The 25,451-nt window shown below is 48.0% G+C and overlaps 1 protein-coding gene across 9 annotated transcripts in view; it reads right to left on the reverse strand.

The window, feature by feature from the left end:
* The window catches only part of KIF16B (kinesin family member 16B), a 244,002-nt gene that overhangs the window by 47,878 nt on the left and 170,673 nt on the right, over positions 1-25,451 (reverse strand). For 6 of the 9 annotated variants that reach the window (XM_064475898.1, XM_064475897.1, XM_064475900.1 and 3 more), the window contains one exon: positions 11,178-11,300. In XM_064475898.1, the coding sequence (XP_064331968.1) occupies positions 11,178-11,300 (123 nt within the window). Of the gene's footprint in view, positions 1-11,177; positions 11,301-18,146; positions 24,627-25,451 lie in introns of those variants that run through there. The other 3 variants (XM_031434274.2, XM_031434270.2, XM_031434271.2) reach the window with 1 other exon arrangement.

Raw genomic sequence — 25,451 nt, forward strand, 5'->3', positions numbered from 1 at the left:
CTTGGTTTAAGCCACCATCATCTCTTGCCTGTATTATTTTTAACAGCCTCCTACTTGGCCCCCCCTTGCTTCTGCTTTTGCCCCACCCCCCACCCCAATAGTCCCTCCATTCGTTTCTCATGTTAAAAATTAAGTTTCAGATGAGGCCATTTCTTTGCTCAGATGGGACATCCTCCCACAGGCGCCCCAGCTCACTCAGGGCACAACAAGTTCAAGTTCTTCCGCTGACCTACAAGGATCTCTACGACCTGTCTCCTCCCTGGCCTCATCTCTGACGACTCCTTCCCCTGACTCTGCCTTCCTTGCTCATCCAGGATACATCGAACATGCTACACAGTGAGGATGGCCTCGGGAACACTGGACGTGATTTTTCCTCCTTCTGGAATGTTCTTTCTACATGCCTAGCTCCCTCACTTCCTTCAAGTCTTTGCTCAAGAGCCAGTTTGTCAGTGATGCCTTCTCTGGATATGCTCCCGAAAACTGCCCCCGCCCCCACCTCCACATTACTTACTCCTCTCTTATTTTTCTTCTAAGCACATCTTACTACCGAACATGGTACTGTCATACCTCTGAGATCCTGTGGGTTTGGGTCCAGACCACCACAGTAAAGTGTATATCGCAACAAAGCAAGTCACATGACTATTTTGGTTTCCCAGTACACATAGAAGTTATGTTTACATCACACTGCAGCCTGTTAAGTGTGTAATAGCATTAGGTCTACGAAACCAATGTACATACCTTAATTAAAAGATACTTTATTGCTAAAAGATGCTAACCATCATCTGACAACACAGGATTGCCACAAACTTTAATTTGTATTAAAAAAAAAAAGAAAAGTGCTTATCTGAGAAGTGCGGTAAAAGAAGGTATGCCTGTATATATTTATTTCTATGTCTTGGTTTTTGTCTCTTTCCCACTGAAAGAAGTTGCAGGAGAGGTGGGATTTCTAGCTCGTTTCACCACACCTGGGAAGGGGACCTGACACACCAAGGGCATCCTGATGAAGAGCTGGAGGATGGAGCCCCAAGACGGGCTTGTCTTAAATGTACTCAGGTTTAGCAGCAATGTTTTGGTGCATCTCTGGTACAAGAGCTGGCCTCAAGCAAAAGCAGGGTCCAGATATGGATTCAGATAATGGGACACCAGCTTGTGCGGCTCTGGCCTTCAGTTTCTTCTTCTTTATCGCTTTCACAGCTCATTAACGTTGGACCACTTTTTGAAATCTCTAATTAATGAAACGGCTACTTCAAATCGACCTCGTAATTTGAGGTTTCATTCCTCTTTCCCACGGTGGCCCCAGAACAGTGCTTTTATAAGGGATACCAATTTCTCTAACAACTTGCCCAGACCAAATATCGGGGAGGGCACACACGGCTGAGTGACTTCCCGGGCAGCAGAACCAGGGACTCTGGGGACAAGATGACAAGACAGCAAGATAAAACCCCCGAGAGAGCCCCCAAAAGCATCCAGTGCACCTCCTTCTGCTTTCTCAGTATGAGCCCCCAGTGCCCAAAATGGGATGTGAGATGCCACCACGGAGGGTGGAGCTGGGAGGAGCCAGAAAGATGGCCTGGTGTGGGGGGAGCTCTCCAAGGGGCGTAGATGTATTTCTTTGAATTGGGCTTCACGAGGGCCATAGAGGTACCGGAGGGCCCTGTCTTCCCTCTGCCATGCTGGCGACTCCGAGTCTCACCATTAATGAATAGGGAGGGGACTCTCTGGAGCCGCTAACATGGTACATAATTTCCCCCAAATACTGAACAATGAAGATCATTATTGACGCCGTCTTGGTAATGGCTCATTTTGTTGCCTCCTTGTTGATATTCCAATAGACTCACATTAATAAACCCACACACACATCTCAGAGACTTCTGCCTTCCGCGTATTTCTGAACCAGCAGTTCTCAGAGTGAGATGCCCGTCTGGCGGCGAGCTTCCCTTGGGAACTTGTTAGAAGCGCAGTCTGAGGTCCCACCCACACTTACTTGGGCTGGAACTCTGGGGTGGGGCCCAGCAACCTGTGTTTTAATAAAATCTCGAGGGGCCTCTGATGCAGGTTTCCGCTGGAGCAGCTGTAACCCCCCATTAGCGCTGCTACCTCCAAACCGGAGGCGGGGATTCGTGGAGAACGTGGCGCGTTCTCAGTGTGTCTAACACAGGCTTAGAGTGAGACACAGAGTTGCAGGTTTTTTCCCCTTGAGATGTGCACCTGAATCCAGGTTAAATGTGGGGATTACAAAGGCTCATGCTCCCTGCCTGCCCCCTCCCCTCCCAAAGCAAGAGCCCTTGGCGTGTCCCCTGGGACCTGTTCCAGCTGACCCAGTGCTGCCCTTCTAACCCCAGCTCCCAGTGGACTGAAAATCTGACACTTAAGAAACAGGGCACATCTATCAGTCTTTGGATGGATCTTCTGGGTGGCCTCCTCTGCTGCCCACCCCATCCCATGGCCGGACTCATCCTGCTTGGCCTCAGGGCGGGTCCAAGTACGGGTCCTCCCTCGGCGTCCCTGCTTCTCCCCCTTCCCCTCCGAAGGATGGCTCCCTCCTCCACGACTCCTTAGCACGTAACTCACTCTCTATTCAGGGAACATGTCCCAGAGTATCAACTATATAATCAATCTTGCACTGATCAATCTACATAACTGACACTGATTACATAAACGTCTCTCCACCTTACAATATTTTAAGATCTTGTGGTGGCTCACAGCGAAAAAAAGAATGTGACAAGGAATATATATATATCATGTATAACTGAAAAGTTGTGCTCTACCCTGGAAATTGACACAACATTGTAAAATGACTATAACTCAATAAAAAAAAAATGTTAAAAAAAAAAGATTTTAAGCCTTCTGAGGGAACAGGCCTTTGGCAGTGATTGGGGTGGAGGCGGGAGGACTCCCGCGGAAGGGACGGGTGTTTCCTGAGCTGCCACCACGTGCAGACACGGCAGCAGGTGCCGGGGGTTCCCTGAGAGGTGTACTTAGCAGGTAAGGCGCCAGTACCTTGGCTCTACTAACTCTGCTCTGGTGGCTTCTCTGAGGTCCACCTGAATCAAAGGTTATTTTAGTCAGTCACACAATAGCATATTTTTTTGTTTTATGTGCACTGAGAATATGGTGCATTCTCAATATATTTGTAACACAAGTTTACAGTGGGGCATAGAGAGAGTCCCTACTTCTTTACCCTTGAGATTTTCTCCTGAATCCAGGTTAAACACAGGGATTACGAAGCCTCAAGTCCCTGCTTTGTATGGAAAACACAGAAGTCTCCACTTGTCCATCAACATGTGAACAAGACAAGGACAGTGAGGATGAAGGAAGACGACCATCGTGGCACCACGGAAACAGTGGGTGAGGCAGCCACGTGGGCCCCCTCTGGTCCAACCCTCCTCGGTCACAGGGACATCCTCACACCGAGAGCTGGGGAAACAGCACACGTGAGGTTGGGGAAAGCTACCAGAAAGTAGAAATAGACAGTAGAGTCTTAATTTGCCCCAAATTAAAATTGGGCCCAGAATGAGGTGCTGATGCAGAGATGAGGGACAAAAGGTCACTACACCAAATAAACCAGGTCGGACACCCAACTGCCTTCCTCAGTGCTGAGAACGCAGGGCATCGCTACCACGTAACTTTGAGGAGCAAATTCATTACTTCTCTCCCACCGGCTGGTTCTGCTGATACAAATCCATCTTTCCTGGGCTGTAAAATGATCAAACGCAACTTAAACACCATAAATGTGTCCACAAGATGAACTGCAGTCACTTATGGACAATTCTCCATTGAGTGCTTTCCACGTATTTATGTTACATACATATTTTGCTGGTTTAAGGATGGTTGATTTTAAGACCTGTCATGAGTACATATTTGCGTGTGTACATCTCCCGTATAAGAAGCAGGATCAACAATTTTTCATCCAAAGAAAAACACTCCAACCGGCCCCATGTAAATAAGCAGTTACTTGCAGAGGTCTTTTCAACAACACTTATTTTTTTTAACATTTGGAGGAGCTTCCTCAAGTATATACCAACGAAGTTCCTTGGATTTAGTAACAGTTTTGAGAAAATGGTCTAATATCAACCAATATTTACTAAGACAAGCTTCGTCAGATTTTGGCAAAATATAGTCTTATGCAGCAACGTAACTATGAACACACTTCAGGAATCATAAAATACATTACAAACAGAGTCTGGCTTTAGTGAAAAATGATTTGGGGGTAAGAATGAGTGCAAGTAGGTGTGAGAAAAAAACTCCCCCCAAAACACATCAAGAAACAAGAGGTGGAAGGAAAAAAAAAAGAAAAGAAACCAGGGGTGGTCTCTACACGGCCTTGAAAGGGGTGGGTCCTGTTAACTGAGGCGCAGTCTGTTTCTGAACATGGTCCTCGGGGTGTGCAGGCGTGGGGATGAAGGCCACAGAAGAGGGCTGAGGCCGGCACCTCCCTGCCCCCACCCCTGCCTTAGCAAGGGGACAGCAGTTGGAGCTCCCAAGGGACATCTAGGAAGGGAGGGAGGGAACACTGGTGCTTTGGGGAGAACATAACTCTCTAAGGGGGTATTGCCAGTTCTCTGCTCTGAGATGTGCAATGAACTTCCCTCTTTGGTTCCCCAGGGAAACTTCAACCAAGTTTATATACTCTTCCGTCTGGGAAATCAAAGGAGTGCTGAGCTCTGCTGCCTAGTGGACACAAAGGAAAAGACACTGTGTCAGCGACCATCCAGAGGACTGGAGGCAAGGAGACAGCTGTCATCTGAACCATGCAAGTCCTCAAACTGTGTAATGAGGTCCTGAACTGAGCATGTGCCACCCCCCCGCCCCCGCTGCAGTGGGCCCCGTGAACCAGCAGCTCTTCCAGCTACAGAAATTCCTAAGGGAAGAAGATGGGCGCTGGCAGGAGGACGTGGTCTTAGGGCCAGCGCGCCGCACAGGGAAAGGGGAGACCAAGGTCCAACCCTCCATCTGCCCCCATCTGGCAGTAACGTGGAAGGGAGGTTATGGTGTTTAGAGAGTGAAGACTGCTGGAAAGAGGAGAGCCATGCAGATGTAAGATTATTCAGCCAGGAGATGCCCCAGACATCCTCTGTGCAGGTGCATCACCAACAAGCACAGACAGTGGCTGGAGCCTCTGGCTTCTGAACCCGGTCTGAACCTGGTGCGCCGCGCAGAAAGGAGCCTGGCGGTAGACCGCTGCGCTACACCGTGCTCTGCACAACCACAAAGTGATGCAGAATCAAATGGGGCTTTCTAGCCGGCCAAGAGCTCAGCTTCCTCAACAACTAGAAATATGACTTCTTTACGCTTCAGCACCTCCACAATGCGGGTGATACCGTTAATTTCAGTATACTTAACTTTATACAGTAATTTGAAGGTAAATTGGATGCAATGTACAAAGACCCTAAGATTCTGGTAAGATGGATGCCTTTCAAATCTAAGATCATTACTTCTCCCCTCCCCTAACACCTCTGTGAAACAGGTGAGGAACAGGGAACACTATTCCACCTTAAAATGGTGGGAAATTGCAAGAATGACAGCCTATAAGCAGTTCTCCTTCAAATTATCCAGGCATTCAGAGGCAAAGCACAGAATGCAAACTCTCTACCAGTCATCGCTGGAGACTGGAATAATGAAAAGCTCTGAATGAAGACAGACCTGGGTCCTGACTTTAGCCCAGTCACTAACTAGCTGTGTGACTCTGACTAAGTCACGCAACCCCTCCAGCCTCAGTTTCCTCATCTGTGAAACGGACTCACAACACCTGACCTATAGATGAACTGAAAAACGTGAAAGCAACTGGCAGAGCGCTGGGGTGCTCGGTCACCGTAACTCCTGCACCCTGATCGCATTCCTAGAAAGGCCTTCCATCACGCACTGTTATGTGAAAGGCCAGGGTGCTGGTGGGCAGGAAGTGCACAAAGGGAAGTTCCTTTTTGTGTATATTTTAGATGAATTTTGATGATTTCTACATATTGTTTCCATGATGATTTGACCACATTTTCCCCTGTAATTATTATGATATATTTTAATTATGTCCCATTCAAATAAAAATGGATACTTAAAAAAAAACAGGGAGGGGGCAGTTCAAACCATTCTGTGACTGCCTTTAAAACAAATTTTATTCTGGGAAGACATGTCAAACGCCCCCAAATTCTGAAATTAAGGAAAGGAAATATTAATATTATGGAAAACCAAATTTAAAATGAAAATTCGAAGGATGGACTGCAAGGTGGTAACGGCTTGTGTTCTGTGCTTGCGACTCCACCTCACTCCCCGTTCATCACTCCTCACGTGTGCAGCACCGACTTTGTGAAGATCAACACAGCCACCCAAGTAAAGCAATATAAAAGTTTAGTTTTGGGTTGAAACAGGAAAAGGGAAAAAAATGTTTCTTTCTTATTCTTTTCAGTGAAAGGCAACATTCTCAAAGAGATAGGAGGGATGCTTAAAAAAAAAACAAACTTAGGATAAAATATGATTCTTTAAGTCCCAATGTTATTTCTTTCATTTTTTATTTATGTTTGAAAATAGCACACAGATTGAATATTTGAATGTAGATGGACCGCATCTCAGGCAACGCTCCGTTTGTCTCGGCTCTGCTCACACACATGCAGGGGAGTCAATTTATCACGACATAAGAAGCAGAGATTCAGGAGCCAACACACAAATCCTTCTGAACGTTTACATCCTATCAAGTGGGGAGTATTTCTAAAAGATGCATGTGTGCACAGTTTACCAAATAAATTGGAATGGCTCTTGTTTCTGTTCTGCCAAATAAAGAGAAACTTCTCTGACTGTAAATGTGACTGCTTCAGCTCCCAGACTGCACATTTTCTGGGCATTTCCTCCTCGTGCCTCTTGGCAGGTCTACCCACCATCAAATTCTCTAAGTTTGTCAAAACTTAAACAGTTGGCCCAATTTACAAAGTGCCTGTGACTTGGCCAGAATTCAAGAAAAAAAATGAAAGCACACAGAAAAATAACTGCAAAATCTGAAAACAGGCAAGGATTTGGAAATGGTCAGTGTCCAGGGTGACACTAACATATGGCCTTGACTTCCAAAAAGTGCTGGAAGTAGTGATGATTATCCAATAAAATAAGGGAGGGGGCGGCGTGGAGATGACAGCTTTCTGCACTGTCGGGTGAGAACATGCCAGCAAACGCCAACCTACAAACCACAACGTCTCCACACAGTGGGGAGCTGTTTAGTAACAAAAAGAAACAAGTTACTGTTACACTTAAGTGCACGGATGGGTCTCCCAGTCACAGGAAGCGGGGGCAGAGGGGCCCGGAAGAGTAAATGGCCTCATCCCCACGGCACATCCAAACAGACCCAAGTAATCCGCAGTTACGGAAAGCGGGTCAGGGCTCGCCTGGAGCATGAGAAACTCTCTGCGATGATGGAAAAGTTCTGTCCTGATTGGGGTGCTCTCTCTAGGGGGTGCACACGTATGTCAAATACACTTAACACATGCGCACATTTCACTGGGTGTAAATTATGCCTCAACAAAGCTGATTTAAAAAATTAAACATGACCAAAACCCCCAAATTTTATACTAATTGACTCTCACAGTTAGTTCATAAAAGAAAGTTGTTTTTTATCCCCCAAATAAAGACAGAAAAGACAGTCCTTTTGAATTAAAAGCTCTATTTTTCCCATTTTAAAGCCCAGTGATGGGAGCCTCCTCAGGACTCATCAGGGAATTAGATGAGCATCTGGGAACCACCTTTCTCTTCCTGACTTCCCGCAAGGTCCCCTCCCTGCACCCTCCCCCGCACATTCCTTTAACAGGGAGGAGCATCTGGCAACGAACAGATCAGGCTGGAGGATTGCAGCTACCAGACTGGGCACTAAAATGGAAACGGGCAGGAATAAGGAACAATTTAAGTAACTAATAAATTCTATTTAAAGCAGAGAGTAGGAAAGGGCAGGAGGTAGAGGCAACAGGAAGGGAAGGGCGAGGGAGAAGCTGGCAGACAAGCCTTCTGGAGCTGCCACCCATCCACGTGCCAGTGTCCTCATGGGCTCTTGGGGACCTGCCACCTCAGCCACTGGAGACGTGTGTCTGGTGGGTCCCGTGTGCGCCTGAGTCAGCTTGGCTCCTTAGATGAACTGGATATAGACTATGTATGTATGTATGTATGCATCTGTCTGTCTATCTGTCTATCTATCCTTCTTTTCCTTCAAAGAAGCTCTAACTAGAATAGACTCTAAGAAATATATACACAAGATCTTGTGGTAGCCCACAGTGGGAAAAAAAATGTGACAATGAATATAAGTATGTTCATGTATAACTGAAAAATTGTGCTCTACACTGGAATTTGACACAACATTGTAAAATAACTATAACTCTAAAAAATGTTAGAAAACAAAAAAGAATATCCTCTAGGAAAAAAATAGAATAAGAACACTTTCAAAAAAAAAAAAAAAAAGAAAATAATACTGTGTACCTTCCTCTTCTTAAAGCCATTGGCTCACCAAGAGAAGAATTTAGTAGCAGCCAAAATATTACCCTGAGTGTGACTTTTTGTTCTAGAAAACGTTGCCCGTGCATGAAATACAGTGATGGGGACAAAAAGGGCTGGCATAGCTGACTTTTAAGCTGAGAAACACTGTGGGGGAATAAATGACGAAAAGAAAAACAAAACAGAAAACCCCAAGCCCTCAGTAAGACACAACAGCACATGGAAAGTCATTAAGGGGTTTGAGTCCCAGGGTGCAATCTCACTCACTCCTGACACCTTCATATTTTTATTTATTTTTAATAACAAGCACTTGTCCAGCACTCAGGATGTGGCTGGAACACTTCCAAGCTCTTCACAGACACAAGCTCCCACGGTCCTCACGCCAACCCAGCCAAGGGACTTCCTCGTCCCCATCTGAGGGGTGAGCCCAGCGAGGTTACGGAGGAGTCACACTCCCCCGGCACTTTTCCGACAGCTACGCTTCTGTTCCAACTTGGCTACTTTGTCTCATTCTAGGCGGGAAAGAATATTCCCATCACATTTGTTCCTAGTACTGGGCCCTGCTGCTTCTGTCATTGGGGTACCCCCCCAGCCCCCCGGAACAGGGGGCCCTCAGTCCACCTCCCCATGAACGCACGAGACAGCCCTTCCTACTGGGAGCCCTGTGAATTCTCCAGACACACGGTCCCTGCCCACCTCCGGTGCTGACGAGGACAGCTCCTGGGATGAGAACAAAAAGCCAGGAGGAGCAGGACACGCCTGCAGACAGGGCTTTGATCAGCTCAGAGAAAGCGGGCCTGGATTCTGAACGGAGCCGGCTACTTCCTGTGTTTGGTTTCCCTAACTTGCCTTCACAAGGGCATCTTCACAATTCTGGCCAGCTCTGCATACGGCTAGGACTGTAATTTGTTGCAATTTTTATTTAAATCAACCCAGTTAAAAAAAAATTAAACATCTTCTTTATTCACATCTTCAGTTCTATGCATGAAATCAATTTAATAGTTATATTTTCTTAACATATTTATCTATTAAAATAAAGGAAACTTATGTACCCATTGAAATCACTGCGTGTCCCCCAGTGCTGTGCGTCCTGTGTTTTGGAGAATTCAAAATCTGAGCTGGTGAAAGCCAGTTTCTACCCTCTAGTTTAAAAATACGGAAATAACACAAACACACCTTCGGAAATGGTCTTTATGTATGAATACATCATATACGTACAAACGGAACTCTACACACACACACTCTTAAATGGCTGAGGAAAGAAAGACCAGAATTAGGCATGAGGTTGGGGGCATGAGGTGGACGTACTGGATCGAGGACATGGTGGGACATTTTAATGAAAAAATGCAGGATCTGGCCAGTCAAGTCCAACCACCACCACCACCACCACACAGGTATCATGTCTTTTCAACAGAAATCTCAAATATATAAACTAATGCACAGCTTTTGTTTTTAAAAAGGGAGGGAAACTCACTATATAGAAATAAGAATCACCAAACTTCATTAGAAAAGTTATTTGCGTTGTTTCTCAAGGAAGAGTGAAAAGACACACATGCCTCAAGGTAGGACCCTGGAGCCCGGGGCTCCCCTGAGACGTGCTGGGAGGCGGGGGAGGGGGCTGGTCTCCTTAGCCCTCCTCCCTCCACAGTAGCTCCAGGCTTATCTGCTTCTACAGGGTCCTTCCTCATAAGAGATCATTTGAAGAAAGGGCTCAGCTAAGAAGAAATCTGGAAACCACTGGTGGTGTCCAATTGCCTCTTTTACCAATGAGGAAACTGAAGCTCAGAGCACGTCAAGAGTTTGGGTCACTCAGCAAACCACAGCTGAATCCGAGTCCAAAGCACTCGACCTCCAGATTCCGGTGTTTGGCCTGACCAAAGCCACCTCCCAGCTCTCCCTCCCGCAGCCACGGAATGGCGATCCTCCCAGGCGCCATTACATCAACGCCCTCGCCTGCCCTTGAAAACGCAGAAGTGCGATGAGCCGTTCACCCCGAGGAGGGGGTGGCGGACAGCAGTACTGAGTGAGCTGTTAGGAGTCTGTGGAAGTCAACTAGAAATATGATGAAGTCATTATTTTGGGATGGGATGATGTGAGTTTAACAGGCACATCTCTTTCTGAAAAGTTGTATAAATCAAGTAACGCCTGAACAGATTATTAGGAGAGCTTCCTGCTGAGCAGCAACAGAATCACGCCAAGGGAAACAGCAGTAGGAAGCGCGGCGGCAGCTCTGACTCCTCCTTTATCATCCACCAAACACCAGACTCAGCGCTTCTCACGCATCTGACATCCCCGTAGTAGCAGAAATATTATCGGCCCCAATTTTATAGATTAAAAAATTGAGCCTAAGCCACGGTAGGGTGACCAGCTGTCCTGGTTTGCCCGGCAGTGAATGGTTTCCTGAGGTGCAGAGCTGTCAACACTGAAAGTAGGGACAATCGGGCAACTGGGGGAGGGGCTGGGGCTGGTGACCACACCTGTGGGGCCGGTCAGGGATGGAACCTGCGGGTCTGCCCGCCTCCCCACCCGCCACCGCCTTCTCTGGGGTAATTCCTCTCCATGTGTTACAGGCCAGACTTCCACACACTGATTTAAAGAAGGGCGTGGCCAGTACCGTGGGAAACACGTACACAGGTGGCTCCATCTCCCCTTACAAAACAGACAGACGGCACCGCAGAGCCGCAGGCCTCCACCCTCCAGAAGAGTGAAGAGGGAACACTTACCTTGACCTCAAACTCGAAGTGCTCGTCCTTCCCTTGCCCGCAGAGCACGTAGCGCGGAATACTAATTTTGATGGGGTCCTTCAGGTCGCCTGGATTTGCTCCCAAAGAGCGAGAAACCATCCTCTGTCAAAGGCACATTGGGGAGAACAAAGAGATGGAGATCACTCGACTGCCAACACCACGCGCTTCAAGCAGAGAACAGAGCATCGGACCAGCAGCGTTTATTTAGAAAAGTGCCGGGTCCCTTTGAAAGAGAAACTCTGAGTCTCTCTCACGACAAAAGACCATGTCTTTAGGGATGCCACTCCAAAGAGGCAGGGCTAAAGCACTTCAAAATGTTGTCTGGCTTTGATGTTCCTTCCAATTTACAAGAACAAGTGAAAAAAGGGGCAGATTACACATCTTGAGTTTAAAAAAAATCAGTATAAACCAGATTCTTTGCTGAAAAGTCTTGATCACGGAACAGCTTCTTTTTCCTTCCCAGACTGTCAGACGGCTGCACGTAAAGCAACAAGGCTGGAGATTTTATTCAAATACACATGGTTAACTTCTGGGCATTTTCGTAAGGCAGGGTGGAGTGGAGAGGTCTTTAAACCACCATTAAAAAGAACCCCAGGTGTGTTCTTGAGGCGCCTTCTGATTAATAATCAACTTAGCTCTGACAAACGCTTATGGTCTGGATGGTGGGGAGGCTGAGGCGCCTGTGGAAGATGCATTTAAAAAAAACTTCAAAATGAGTTCTCTTGAGTGTGAATGGGAGTAAGTCTCTGAAAAATCCTTACCACTTACACTCACCTAGGGCTTTAAAAAACATAATACGTTTTTGAAGCAGTAATAACATAATTAAAATAATAATGATACGTAGCATTTATTGAACACTGACTGTCACCTAGAACTGCGCTGAAGGCTGATACGCATTGTTTCATTGAATCCTCATGACCCCTCCCCACCATGAGGCATTAACCATTATTAACCCAATTTATCAGCTGAGAGGCCCAAGGCCGAGAGCGGAGGTACCTTGTAAGAGTTTAGGTAACTTAGAGGCAAGTGGAAGAACCAGGATTCGAACTTGGGTTAACCGAGAGGGCCCACCGGTCACAGCACTGCACAGCTTTCATGAAATTTCATTTGTCCGTTTATTGAAGTAGAGTTCATTTGTAATATTGTTTTAGTTTCATGTGTACAGAAAAGTGATTCAGTTACACGTATATATTTTTCCAGATTCTTTTCCATTATAGGCTATTCCAAGGTACTGAATATGGTTCCCTGTGCTGTGCAGTAGGGCTCTGTGGTCTATCTGTTTATATATGGCCGTGTGCCTCTGATAACCCCCACCCCAATGTACCCCTCGCCCCGCTTCCCTCTTGGGTTATCGTCAGTTTGTTTTCTATGTCAGTCTGTTTCTGTTTTGTATATAGATTCCTTTGTATTATTTTTTAGATTCCACATATAAGTGATATCATACAATATGTGACTTTCTCTGTCTGACTCACCTCACTCAGCAACTATCATGAAATTTTAAAATAAGCCCGTCCACCAAAGATAAGAGCTAATGAACACTTCAATGCACACAGAATTTAAGAGGACAGAAACCCCATGAATATTCAGTTAAACTCACTTATTTGACCAAAAAGACAAGGCAGGCAACAAGCTGCATTTCCCTCAGGCAGAAAGGGGTCCTGGACCTTGGACCCTCAGCTAGGTGTGGCAGGAAGGTCCCCTGTGCTGTGTGTGAAAGCTCGGGCCTCTGGGTGACACTCAGTCATGCAACTGGTCTCAGGTGGCCGCTTGGGACGGCACAGACATCTCGGCATGATCTGAAGTCACCAAAGCCTTTTACAGTATCTTACTCGTTCACTGTGTGGCTGGTTACCCAAAACAGGAGCTGTTCATCTTCCTGCAATGGTACCTCTGCACAGCTGTCCTTGGTGTCAAAAACCACAGTGCAAACGCCTAAAAAGAGAGCTTCTCAACACGTGTATTGCCAAAGACCTTTCAATTCACCAAGAGTATATTTCTAAATCACTGTAAAAGTAAACATTTCCCAAAACATGGAATGTGCTTATCTATTTGAAGGTGAAAAGACTGAGAAATAATCCAGTGGTTCTATTTATTTTCAACAAACAGATTTAAGAAATGTCTTTGACCTCAAAGGCCACCCACGGTTTAGCCATGGAGTCCTTAATCTGCGGCCTTAACTCTGAAAGTCTGTGGGGTGCTTATAACTATATTTTTCAAGCAGGAACATAACCTCTTTTCCAGATGTGACCTGGTCCCTTGGGAAATGCACTGGGTCCAGCGCACGTGTGCCTTTGGAGTTGCGAGGGGAGAGGCGTGGGGTCCGAAAGCAGAACCACCCCAGCAGAGGGGGGACGCGGCTGCTGGGATTTTCAGCAACAGTTGCTAACACCAGTTTAGAAGTCAAGACCCGCTCGCTCCACCTCGGGAGGGCCCTGGATCCTCCCTACCTGCTTCACCCAAAGGCCCTACGGCAGCCACCTCTGCACAGCCACAGGCTCCGTCCTAAGAGGCAAGAATGGAGAAAAGGAGGAAGGAAGAAGGGCAGTGACTGTCCCCCTTCGATCAATAGGAACCGTGTATTATCATGTGTATTAACGGGACCTCAAAAAGGAGTGCATGACAATATCAACGTGTGTAACACACTCGGTCCTGAAACTCGACCCTTGCCTACCCCCTGAAGCAATCACACAAGAGGGGCGTGGGCTCCACGTGGTGTTCACTTGATGGACTCAGAGGCAGAGGAGCAGACACAGGATCTGGTCTCTGAGTCACAGTCGCCCACTCTCTCTGCGCCTCCATTTCACCATCTACAGAAATGGGCGGGGAGTTTTCCGAACCTCATCCACGTGGCAGGAACCCAGCTGTGAACAAGGCACGGTCCCGCCCTGTGGGACAAGCAAACTGGTAATTGCAGCAGGATTAGACAGTTACTGAGTGAAAAAAGAAATGTGCACATTGCTATATAAATGCCGTAAATTTTACTAAGGAAAAAGAGCAGTCAAAACCGCCCAGGTACGCTGTTAACCAAGCGATGGAGACCTAACTGTGACCACCCAACGCCTTTTCCACTGGCATCTCCCGCTAGGACGCGCAGTCAGACATCGCGGGCTTTCACTGATCGCCAGCACCGGGCCAGGGCCAGCAGCACCGGGCACCTTTCACAAAGTGTCTGTAACCTCTAAGACCCTTAGTGTTGTGGCTGGAGAACAGGTTCTTGCCTCGCGCAGGAAAGAATTCAAGAACAAGGCGTGGTAAAGTGAAAGCCAGTTTATTTAGAGAGAGACACACTGCGTGGACAGGGTGTGGCCCGTCTCACTCAGAAGGGAGAGCGGCTTAGGAGACGCACACTCCAGAGGCAGAGTGTAGACCATCTCAGAAGGCAAGAAAGAGGGCGACCACAAGGCACAGAGTTGTTAGTTTTCATGGGCTCGGTAATTTCACAGGCTAATGAGCAGAAGGATTGTTCCAATTACTTTGGAGAAGGGGTGGGGATTCCTAGGAATCGGGCCCCCACCCACTTTATGAGCTTTTACGGTCAGCCTGGGAACCGTCACGGTGCCACCGGGTGAGCCAAGAGGCTCCAGGTCTACTGGAGGCCAAAGCTTCCGCCATCCTGGTTCTAACCAGTTGGTCCTGCCCTCAATAGCTGGGTCATTCCTTCAGTGGTTTGCCCTGCTCCCTTCCCTCCTGTCTCAGTTTTTCTCAGCTGCATTAGGTTTTTTCTTTTTTTACTGGAGTACAGTTGGCAATGTTGTTAGTTTCTGGTGTAGAGCACAGAGGTTCAGTTATGCAGGTGAACATGCTCCTTTTCATTCTAAGCTGTTACAAGGTGTTGAATACGGTTCCCTGCGCTGTACAGTAGAACCTTATTGTCCATTTTATATACAGTAGTATTTGCAAAGTTTTAAACAAAGATTTGGTTTTTCTACTCTAGGTGGACCATATTCTAAAGTTAGCAAACATTACCTTAACTTTCTGTTTTTCTGTGTCAGCTTTCTAAGTGGGTTAAGACTATAACTGATGGTCTGGTTATTACATCGGCATTTTAAGACTAGAAAGTTCTTTATTTCTAAGAATAAATAATTGTGAAATTGATTGCTAATGAAAAGTTGCTTGAAGCTTAGGCTCATAAATCCTTCAAAGAAAAAAATTACTGCCTTTGATAACTGAACTGGGTTTATGAATTCTGTAGAGACCAGTTATCCAGGAGAAACTGGATCTTACAACATTACATGGCCCCCTAGATCCAGGACAGCCCTTTACACACCAGGACATGCACGTGACCTCAAGAGGTGGTTCTGGGTGGTATACAAGGGCCACTGTCCCGTTCAGGGCCAGACAGTGAAGAATAACTGAAGAGGACATTACTGTTCATTATTTGCACGTTGTCAGAGTCTCACACTGTTGCCTGTGGCCACAGTTCACTTCAATCTCACCTGACTGCACAGTGACTAAAAATTAACAGGTGTAGAGAAATGAACACCTGCAGAAATGAATTACAAAGAATAAGCCAGGGATTCGAAGACATCTGAGCAAAAGCATAGAGAAAAATCAAAAGAGTATGTGTTTCCATCAAATCACTGCTGCAACGTAACTTGTAGACATTACTTTTTGAAGTCAATTTGATGAGAAACGTTGAATTCTCAGGATACAGTATGAAAGGTTCCTGACATTCTCAGCTATGTTTCTGCTGAGCAGGAAGGAAAACTAACATAAATGTCTCCTGAATTTATTTTTTATTTGAAAGTAGCTGTGTTTTGAATATCTTGAGTTTTATGGTAGGCAAGTAAATGTATACTGTGTCATATTATATCCTATTACTTATGAGAGCTTTTAAATTTCTATGAAATTATTTATTTTGGAATCAGTCAGTTTCTTGGCATGTGGCAAAGAGGATTCTTAGACCTGGAAGGGGAAGCTGATGACATGTCACAGTTGGAGGTAAGGAAACAGGAAAGTCTGTATGTTTGGAAGCACGTCTTGCAGTGGATCTTGATAAAGTCATAGGACACGTCAAGGAATTTTAAATGCACCGTGGAGTGGTTCTATTCAGAAATAAAAGGTCAGGGAAAAGTGAGTAATTAGCAACCTGGATTACATTTCTACACATAAGAAATACCATCCTTTAAAATAAGATACAAAGAAATATTTTTCTGGTAACTTTGAGTGAAACAATGTACTGTGTCAACAAATACACTGTTTTTCCATTGATGGGGAAACACTACAGTTGGGACCTCAGCCAAAAGAAGCAGACAGAACACAGGCTACGTTTTGAATGTGCAGATTAGCATCTTCTCTTCGGCAGGCTGTCTCCTTCAAAAGGGGCAAATTAAGGAAACTAATAGGAAGTAGCATTAACAGCCACTCCGACTGCTGTCGGCACTGCAGAGGGCACGGGATGGACCAATTCTACAGGGAGCCGTCAGCATTTCCTCCTAAATGCTCTAATTACATGCCAGATGGCTGAATTCAGTATGTGCTTTAACTATGACAAGGTCAGACCTCAGGACTGCCATCTGATCTCCCAAACATCCAAGCTTTACTTCTAAAATACAGGCAAACCTGGGCTTTTATCAGATTTAACAAAATTAGTTAATTCTCCTTCCTCTGCTCCAGCAAAGCCCGTATTTCTAAGTCCTTCTTTTTCAACCACACGTGCCACAGGATAGTTCTGATTAGAGCTATTTATGCATCAAGTACCCACTGTAACCCAGCAGTTTGAAAACGGGGGTCTGGGGCAGAGATGGCGAGGATCTGTGACATTCTCAAATACGAGCCATGTCATGAGAAACTGGGCGTAGAGGTAACCTGTGTGGGCAGGTGCCACTTACAATCATGGCAAAGAGCCCAGACGTGCTTGTGTTCCTCTGCAGAAGGTGAGGCTCCCTGTGCAGAGAAGGGACGTGGGGCTAGTACCACACCACCTCTGAAGGCTTAGTCCAGACAACGGAACGGGATTTGCTAAGGCACGTGGCACTCCCGCCTGGTACCCACGGTACCATCCCTGTCAAGGTCAGGACTTACAGCCCGACACGTGGAAACACTCTAACTGTGTCTCATTTTAGAAGGTGAGTTTAGAAGACTCACATCAGGAAACAGAAATAGGAGCTTTCAATCAAAGGAGTATTTCTTTTATCTTGATCTGCATCTATATTTATACATCATTAAGGATAAATTACAAGTTGTGTTGGATCCAGACGCTTGTGGACTAACTTGAGTTTAGTGGTTTGGGGAAAAATTCCAATCTGTGATTCTTACTAGATTATTTCACCCATGTGGATCTGAATTGATCAACACTGTTTCAAGATTTGAAAATGCTGAACATCTGGCAAATGTTTCAACTTGAAAGTACTAAAAATGTCCCCATCTTTCTCCAAAGAACGTTAATGGTCATTGTCTCTGGATAACCCGTCATTCAATGGTCAGTTTAAGAAAAGACTAAAAAGCAGGTCTGGTATGACTGACTGAGAACATGACAGTAATTGCCAAGTGGCCCTTGTTATTAAATATGACGACAGGCAGTTCAGGACGCCAGGACGGAAGGGCAGGTCTTCTCCCTCCTGGCCTGATGACGTCTCTGAGGCCCCAGCAAAAGCACCGCTCACCTTCACCCACTGACTCCTGCTGAGCCCCGGTTTCGGCTCAAACTGTGCTGAATTCTAAGGTTCAGTAGAAACCAGAGTCGGGGTGGGGGACTCGTGGGGACTCTCTATCAGGTTTCTGTAGAGCACACATTCCAACTGAAGGAGCAACTCTGGGCACACGAGGTCATCAGTACCACATTGACACAACGGTTATATCCACGCTTTTCTCCTACAGGAGCCAAAATGCAGGAAGTAAAAAGGAGACACACGGCATACAAGAGACAATGGAATTGCAAAGAAACTTGTAAGGCAATTAATTCCTAAAAAAAGAAGAAAGAAAAAAAGAGAAAGAAAAAAAAACTCATAAAAAGAAAAATAATCTTTAATGTCTAGAAATTCCAAGAAAAAAGCTTACAAGTCAGAAAAAAATCAACAATTCTTCCAATTATTCATTCCTATGGGAAAAAAAAAAAACGTATACAGGCAATGTTGAGAATAACCGTGACTGGGAGGCAACACTGTGCAAAGAACGCGTGTTCTCGGGTAAGGTCTGGGCTTGCGTTCCAATTCTCAATCGAGCCATCCTTTCAGACATGAACTGGAGCAGGATGACAATCTCCCAGCCCAGGAGAACCGCTGTGGGGCTCCAAAGGAACAACACGCGGGAAAGAACTGGGCAACGTAAGCCACAATATAAAGGGTGACTAGGGTGTTACCACCGTAATCCACTGCGTCTTCAGCAACAGAAGACTTTAACAAGACGGTAGAATAAAAAACATGAGTAGTGACTTATAACAGACTCTCTCTCCTTTACACCAACTGTGTTATTCAGTTCCATTCCTTATCAAGGAGGTTTTTAAAAATTACAAGGGTGCATCTTTAACAAGAGATTGGACGGTGGAGGTTTGGAAACTGGGTTGTGTAAGAACCAGCAGAGGGACTGAAAAGCCTTGGAGGTCAAGAAAAAAGCAGAAGGTGAGAGAGAGAGAGAGAGAGAGAGAACTGTCTTCTTGAAAGGGTTGTGACATACCAGCACTGTGGAACAGACTTGTTCTGTTCTGTGACAGGGACAGACAGACAGCAGATGGAGACCATGATCAGGAAGGTTATGGGAAGAACGGTCTAACAGTGAGAGCAGGTCCCAGGAAATAAGCTGCTTCAGAGACAGACAACGGTCAGCCCATGGAGGTGTCAAGCAAAGATGGAAAATAAGTTCAGCTAGTCACTAGTGCCTAGATACCTCCATTAAAGAGAGGTCCTACAAGTTTTACCTGAATGTTATCGTCATTGGACTCTGGGGACCCTGACGCAGCTCAGCCGTGGTCCCAGTTCTCTCTCCCAGCAGCAGGAAGAGGGGGAAGAGCAGCAGATACCCTCGCTATGGCTTCTCGGTGAATGGAGTGCACACTTCCTTGCCCCTTGACTTTGGACTTGGAGGTGTGACTTGTGCTGGCCAATGGGATGTTAGCAGACATGACGCAAGGTTGCCTTTTTGTGCTTCTGTCAGCAACATCATGACCACTGCCCCTTCTGCACAGGCCCCAGAATGAGACATGTGGTGCAGACCAACCCTCGCTGAGCTGGAGATGACCCCAGCCCACGCCAGAGCTGCCTCAATTGACTTACAAACCATTAGTGAGAAAGGAAAGCTTTTTCTTTTGTACGTCACTAAAATTTTGAGGGTTGTTTGATAGCTGGCAATAGCTGACTGATACAACACATCTATCACAAAAGACACGTTAAAAAATGAAGCAGTGCTGTCTAACTGTGTTACTATATTAACAAAGGACCCCGTTAGAAACTGGTCTATCCAACCATCTGCTTGACCATCAGAGAAGCACTAATAAAACTGCTCTGATCTACTTATCATTCAAAACTTTAAATCATCTAGGAAAAAGAATGTAAATAAAAATTACTATAATTACTACTGCCGGAAGGCATAAGTATTCTCTCCAAAGGATGTGCACACATTTTTTTCTTACGTAATGAGAACGGGGAGACAAACTGTTTTGAAATGTTTTTCAACAAAGACTAAATAAATTCACCCTGCCAACCGCAAGTCTGCTAAACAGGCAGCTGTGTGCAAAATGGATTTTAATCAAATCAGATGAAATCACTGTTTCAAAAGTACTCAAAGAGGTATTGTCTGGACGGCACTAATAAGCCCCACGACGTAAATGTTTATGCCAATATCACAACAATGCTAACTGCCACTTTAATAAAGTATGCATGAACCTGTTTTTTGTTTTCTGATGCAGGAACTCATTACAACGGAGGAGATGGTCCTCAGGCTGGATGGCGAGGCTCCCGTGCCTGATCCACTAGGGCAGGCTCCCGGCTCAGACCTCCCAGAGATGAGCCAGTGAGCCAGAGCGGGGCCCTAGGATGGAAGTCATGAGGATAACAGCACAAACGCTACTCCCCCAGCTTCTCCAGGCATCACGGCAACCCTAACCCTCACTTCACGGATGGGAAATCAGTCTCATACCGGGAACTGTATTTGCTCTCAAGGTGGGAGGAGTGACATGTAAAACCCGAATTTCTGGAGGCTGCGTCTACCATGTAGGGAGAACCAAACGTGCCCCTCGCCCTGGCCGACTTGGACCATTAAGCAGACTGAAGGAGGTACCGCTGGTAATGGGATCTGCATGCAAGCTCGTCCCTGCTACATGTCCCATCAATGGACAACATTAAACACTGTGATTTATAACATAGCAGAATTACCGTTCTCACCTATGAGGACCAGCCTGTCTGTCTAATACATACATACCACTCTGCTAAAGCTGTGCGCTGCTGATGTGTTGTTTCCTCTCCAACCACAGCATCCCTCTGCCGGCATCTCCGACTCCACTCTCTCTGCCCTTCATGACCACTCACTCTGTTCTTCTTATCAAGAACAGGTGAGAAAATACACAATGAGACCATTTAAACTAGGGAACATGTTACTGATATTACAAGACTATCATGGTTTATTTTGGAAATTTCTTCCATGGTAGAACACCTACCAGCCAAGACTGGGAAAGGGTAACTCATTTTAGTGATGTCCTTATCACAGACTCAAAAGCCTTCACATATAAGGCAATAGGGTGTGTGTGGGTGTGTGTGTGTGTGTGTGTGTGTGGGTGGGTTGGTGGGTGGGTGTGTAGGTGTGTGCACTGTGGAAGAGGTAAAACATCTGAATTCTATTTCCTCCAAAAGACAAACAGCCTCACTTGGTCACCACCAGCCAGCGTAAGTGGACCCTGCCATACTCTGTAGGGTCCTGCCTCTCCCTGCTTGCTTCCCCAGGACCTGGGAGAGGAAGACAAATGCAGAAAACATAGACCAAGTAAAGCACCTCTCGGTCACCTCTGCTGGGGAAGAGGAGACATGTGCACTCTGGCCAGTGGGAGCCGGTCAGTTTCTGGAAGGATTAGCCCTGACATCGGCCCTGTCATGGAGGAGGGATGGGGGCTACAACACGTACGGTGCACATTACCCAGAGATCTGGTCAGAGCAGAGAGTGATCCCTCCAGGCCAGGCTAAAACGGCCGAGCGGCTCCACTGCGGATGGCACTCCACCAGTGGTGACCGCGGGCTCAGCGGGACGCGGCTGCAGGGAAGGAGCGTGGGGGGGGGGGCAGGGGCGAGGTGGGCATCCCTCCTCCTGAGACTGTGGAAGCCCAAGGAACAGGAGAGCATGGGCAGGGCAGCCCAGGTCGGATGAACTAACACTCAAAGACGTGTAAGCTGATGCCTCAGAGGAACGTGAACAGAGGTGGTCTGTAAAAGGGAGAGGGTCAGCCAGAGGAGGGAGATGCCGAGAGCCCAGTCTGAGGCCTCCCGCAGGGCAGGAGGGCGACACCTGAGAGGTGCCTGCCAAGGGGAGACGGGCCTGAGGCCGCCCTGGGTGGGGACGCGTCTCGAGGTGAGGCCAGCAGGACACCTTGGTCAGAGGCTGGGAGAGGGGGTGAGCTGAGGGGCAGGTGGGAGGGTGGCCAGGGAAGCACCGAGGCTCCGAGGTGGCCTCTGTCTGCTAAGACAGCAATGGCGACCGAGCAGGAGGCCAGTGCACACCAACACTGAGAGGGGCCGGGCACGTGGGGGCAGGTGGCCCAGGGGAAGGGGCGTCAAAGCTAAGCCAACAAGGAAAGAGCCGAAATCACACACGATGGAAAGGAACAGTCCAGAAGACGGAAAGGAGGAAGGAAAAGTGATGACCTGAGGGCGACGACCCCGCAGGGTCCCACATGTCGTGGGGGGAGGGCGTTTGCAAGCCCCAGGGCATCTGGGGAAACCGGACGTGTCACTGCTGCTCTGCTACAGAGCCGTCCCGACCATGGCCCGTGCGGGGGGTGTCGCGAAGGCCCCTGCCAGACCCGGCCCCTTCTCGGGCAGCCCAGATCCGCCAGCCAGGGCCAGCAGAAGCAGACGGACTCTGAGGCCGAAGGCCACACGTCAACATGAAGCTGACAGAGTCGGAGCTGCTCCCCTCAGCCGACAGCGCGGTGGGCCCAGCGCACAAGGCTGGGGTCCAGGAGTGAAGCGGGCGGCGAGAGAGGAGCTGCACCCGCACTCTGCGATCTCCTCTTTTATTTTACTGTTGCTACTTTAAATATTTACATTTTCAGTTTATACAGGTCTGCATTTTTCCAGTTTCAAGTCAGCTAGCTACACGGAGAAGCTACCCCTTGTCCTGGACTGTTTTCATCATGTTTACTTTTATGAACAATTTCGAAAGACATGCAGACCATTCTTACACGCCTGCGCCCTAGAGCCTTGTCAAGTGTGAGATCAGCCACAGAGCCTCATCGTGAGAGTTGAGGGTCAGTTTCCAGACCTCAGGGGCCACACTCTGACCACCCTCCGGACACAAGGTGCTGGAGCACAACTGGACGTTCTGGGCTCCTCGAGAGGGCTCTGCGGGACTGCTTCTTGAACCTGCCGCTAGTTGGAGTTTTTGCAAGAAGACAAGTTCCACCGTTGGTGGTGTTTTGGTCTCCGGAACGACAACACACCTGAACTCACTTAGAGCCCGGCACCGGGTCACATCAAATCGCGGCCCTGGAGGCGGCGTACTGAGTGCGCGGGTGTGGGGGTAGAACACGCGGTCCTCCCTCACCAGGGCAACGTGGGTGTTCAGAAGGACTAGCGACTGGCAGTGGCCTTGGCCGGCGTCACCCTCGACTCTGACCGTCGTGTAGAGCAACAGCTGAACCTCTGCCAGGGAGGGGACGCTGCCTTCCAGATTTCTGTGAAGAAAGTAAATCAGGTCCACCGAAGTATTCTGGAATTTGGATGACCACCGAACGCCGCTGGCCAAGACTAAATCAGGGACGTCTGCCCTCCAGTCGAGAGAGAGCTGGACCAGATCTTGTTGGAACAAAGGATGGAGAGTGCAGGCAGTGGCCTCAGCCTCGGACGTCAGGACCCTCAGGAGGTCTCGGCATATCTGTTGACAGAGGTTTTTGTTGTAACTAAAGACGGTGAGCAGGAGACTCTCTGCAGAGCCCAGGAGCCGAATGCTCTGCCCACCAAAGCCGACGTGAATCTCCTGCAGCCCAGAGAGCGGCAGAGCATGAAAAATGCCCACAGAGCCCGGGTGATGCCCGGACGGAGCCAGCGCGTACAGAGCTGAGTGGACCAAGAGCAGACACGCCGGCCGAGGGGCGGGCTCCGCGCAGTTTGCCACCGCAAGCCAGTACACGCCTTGGACCTCATGAATGTCGCCTACAAGTTCTGGCAGGGAGGCAGCCACGAGCTCCAAGAAGTCTTTTAAAGGGCACTCTTGAAGTTTCAGCATCTGGTCTGGGAATCGCACGAGGGTCTGCTTAAACACGGAGCCCCTTCCGGCATCTCCAGGTTCGAGGCAGCAAACGGAGCCTGGCGAGGAGTCTGGCAACGCGGCAGCTGCGGGGGCAGGAGGCAGGGCTGGTGCTCTGTAAGGCACTGTGCTCCCTGCCGGCCCAACAGCCCCTGCCTCTCCACTGCTGCCGCCAACCTGAGCTTCTTCGGGAGAAGAATGAGCTTCAGATGATGCCCCACGTGACTCCAGGAGCGTGTCCAGGGGTAAGAGTTTCAGGATCGGCAGCCTGCCAACAAATGCTGCTACGTGGGTGGTGAGGCTGCTGGGGTCACACAGGCTCCCCACTTGCCTGGCGTGGCTGATCACCCTCGTGCCCGCCTGCCACAGGTGACTGCTGGTGTCTTTATAAAGGTCTGAGAACCGGTGGTAAAAATACCCCAGCCCACTGTTTCCCTCTGTCCTGAGGGTCCTCGGTGACCCTGGAGAGCGGACTGCTGCAGCTGCTGACTCTTCCTCGCCTTCCTGCTCCCGACAGAGCTTCGCAGCTGCTGCCCTTGGAGGAATGCTGTCGCCAGAAGCGCCTTCAGAGACGACGAGGCAGAGGAGCTGATGCTGCCAGGTCTGCTGGCCCTCGCTCCCTACGGACACTTCCCGGAACGTGCGCTGCAGCAAAGTCCAGCTGGACGTGATCCCTGGGCTGTGCTCACCTCTGTGAGTCGTCGGCTCACAGACGTTTTCGGACTTACCCTGAGAATGTTCTGCGACGCTGGTGCTGCTTTCATTAAGAAAAGAGAGTTTAGGTAGTTCAGAATGTTGTGGTTGAAAATCACACTCAGGATGACTGTATTCGCAATCACTGTTGTGCAACGGCCCGTGTGCTGCAGGCTGAGACCCCCGCAGGTGGGTTCCCCCACCTGGCGCCCAGGAAGGGGCGGTGGGGCCAGAGATGCTCTGGGTTGCGGGACGGCTCTGGCGGTGGTTCTGGTCCACCTCCCTCCTCTCCTCTCGGCCAGGAGCATCCAAGACATCTTCGGGCAGTAACGGGGCAAGAGAGCTTTTCTGTCAAAAACAGGTGAAATGAGGGGTGGCACCTTTCATGACTCTTTTGCATGTGAAGATTCCTGCAGTCATTGGTTTCATCATGTGGATTAATGCAGAGGTTAAATCGAAAGCCTACGCCATTCATGTTGATTGATCCATGATTTAGGAACAGAGAATCTGATTCACACACAGAGCATCAATTTCTGTAATTACATCTCTTACAAATCGCCAGATATTTTGGTAGAAATAGGTTGGATGGGATTGGTCTACAGTATCCATTTCTTGGTCTAATATTTCATTTACTCAAAAATAAAATCTTAAGAGTTTTGATTCAATCTTCAAAGTGTCAAATTTAGTTCTGAAAATTAGTCCCTGACCATCTGTGCAAAATGGAAGCGTAATCAGGGCATAATTGATGCAAAACAGAAACTGACACGCATTCCAAGCCCAGTCATGTTTGTCTCGCCTCCTGGTTTGTTTCACGGGAATCTGTCACTATATCTGCCCTGGTGAGACGGCCATCACGGTGTCTACAAACCAGCACCAGGAAAGGGCCCCCGCCAGCCTGCGGCAGGCCAGGCGCGTGGACACAGTGTTCCGTTCTTCACAAGTTTATGGGCTGAGGAGGCAGACATCCAGGGAAGACGGCGTCACTCCTGGGTGGCTGGGTTGAGCGCGTGGTGGCGGCCACTCGGGCAGGCCTCCCGTGGAATGCCCACCCCTCCACTGCTCACTCTGTTCAATGATGTAAGACTCCTATCATTTCGTGGTTTTGCTTTTTTTATTTTTTAATTTAGGAGTGTATGGGAAGGACAAGTCCCTCAGTGCAGGAGAACAGAAGTA

This window comes from Camelus dromedarius, chromosome 18, assembly GCF_036321535.1.
Source record: "Camelus dromedarius isolate mCamDro1 chromosome 18, mCamDro1.pat, whole genome shotgun sequence".
Classification (NCBI taxonomy): domain Eukaryota; kingdom Metazoa; phylum Chordata; class Mammalia; order Artiodactyla; family Camelidae; genus Camelus; species Camelus dromedarius.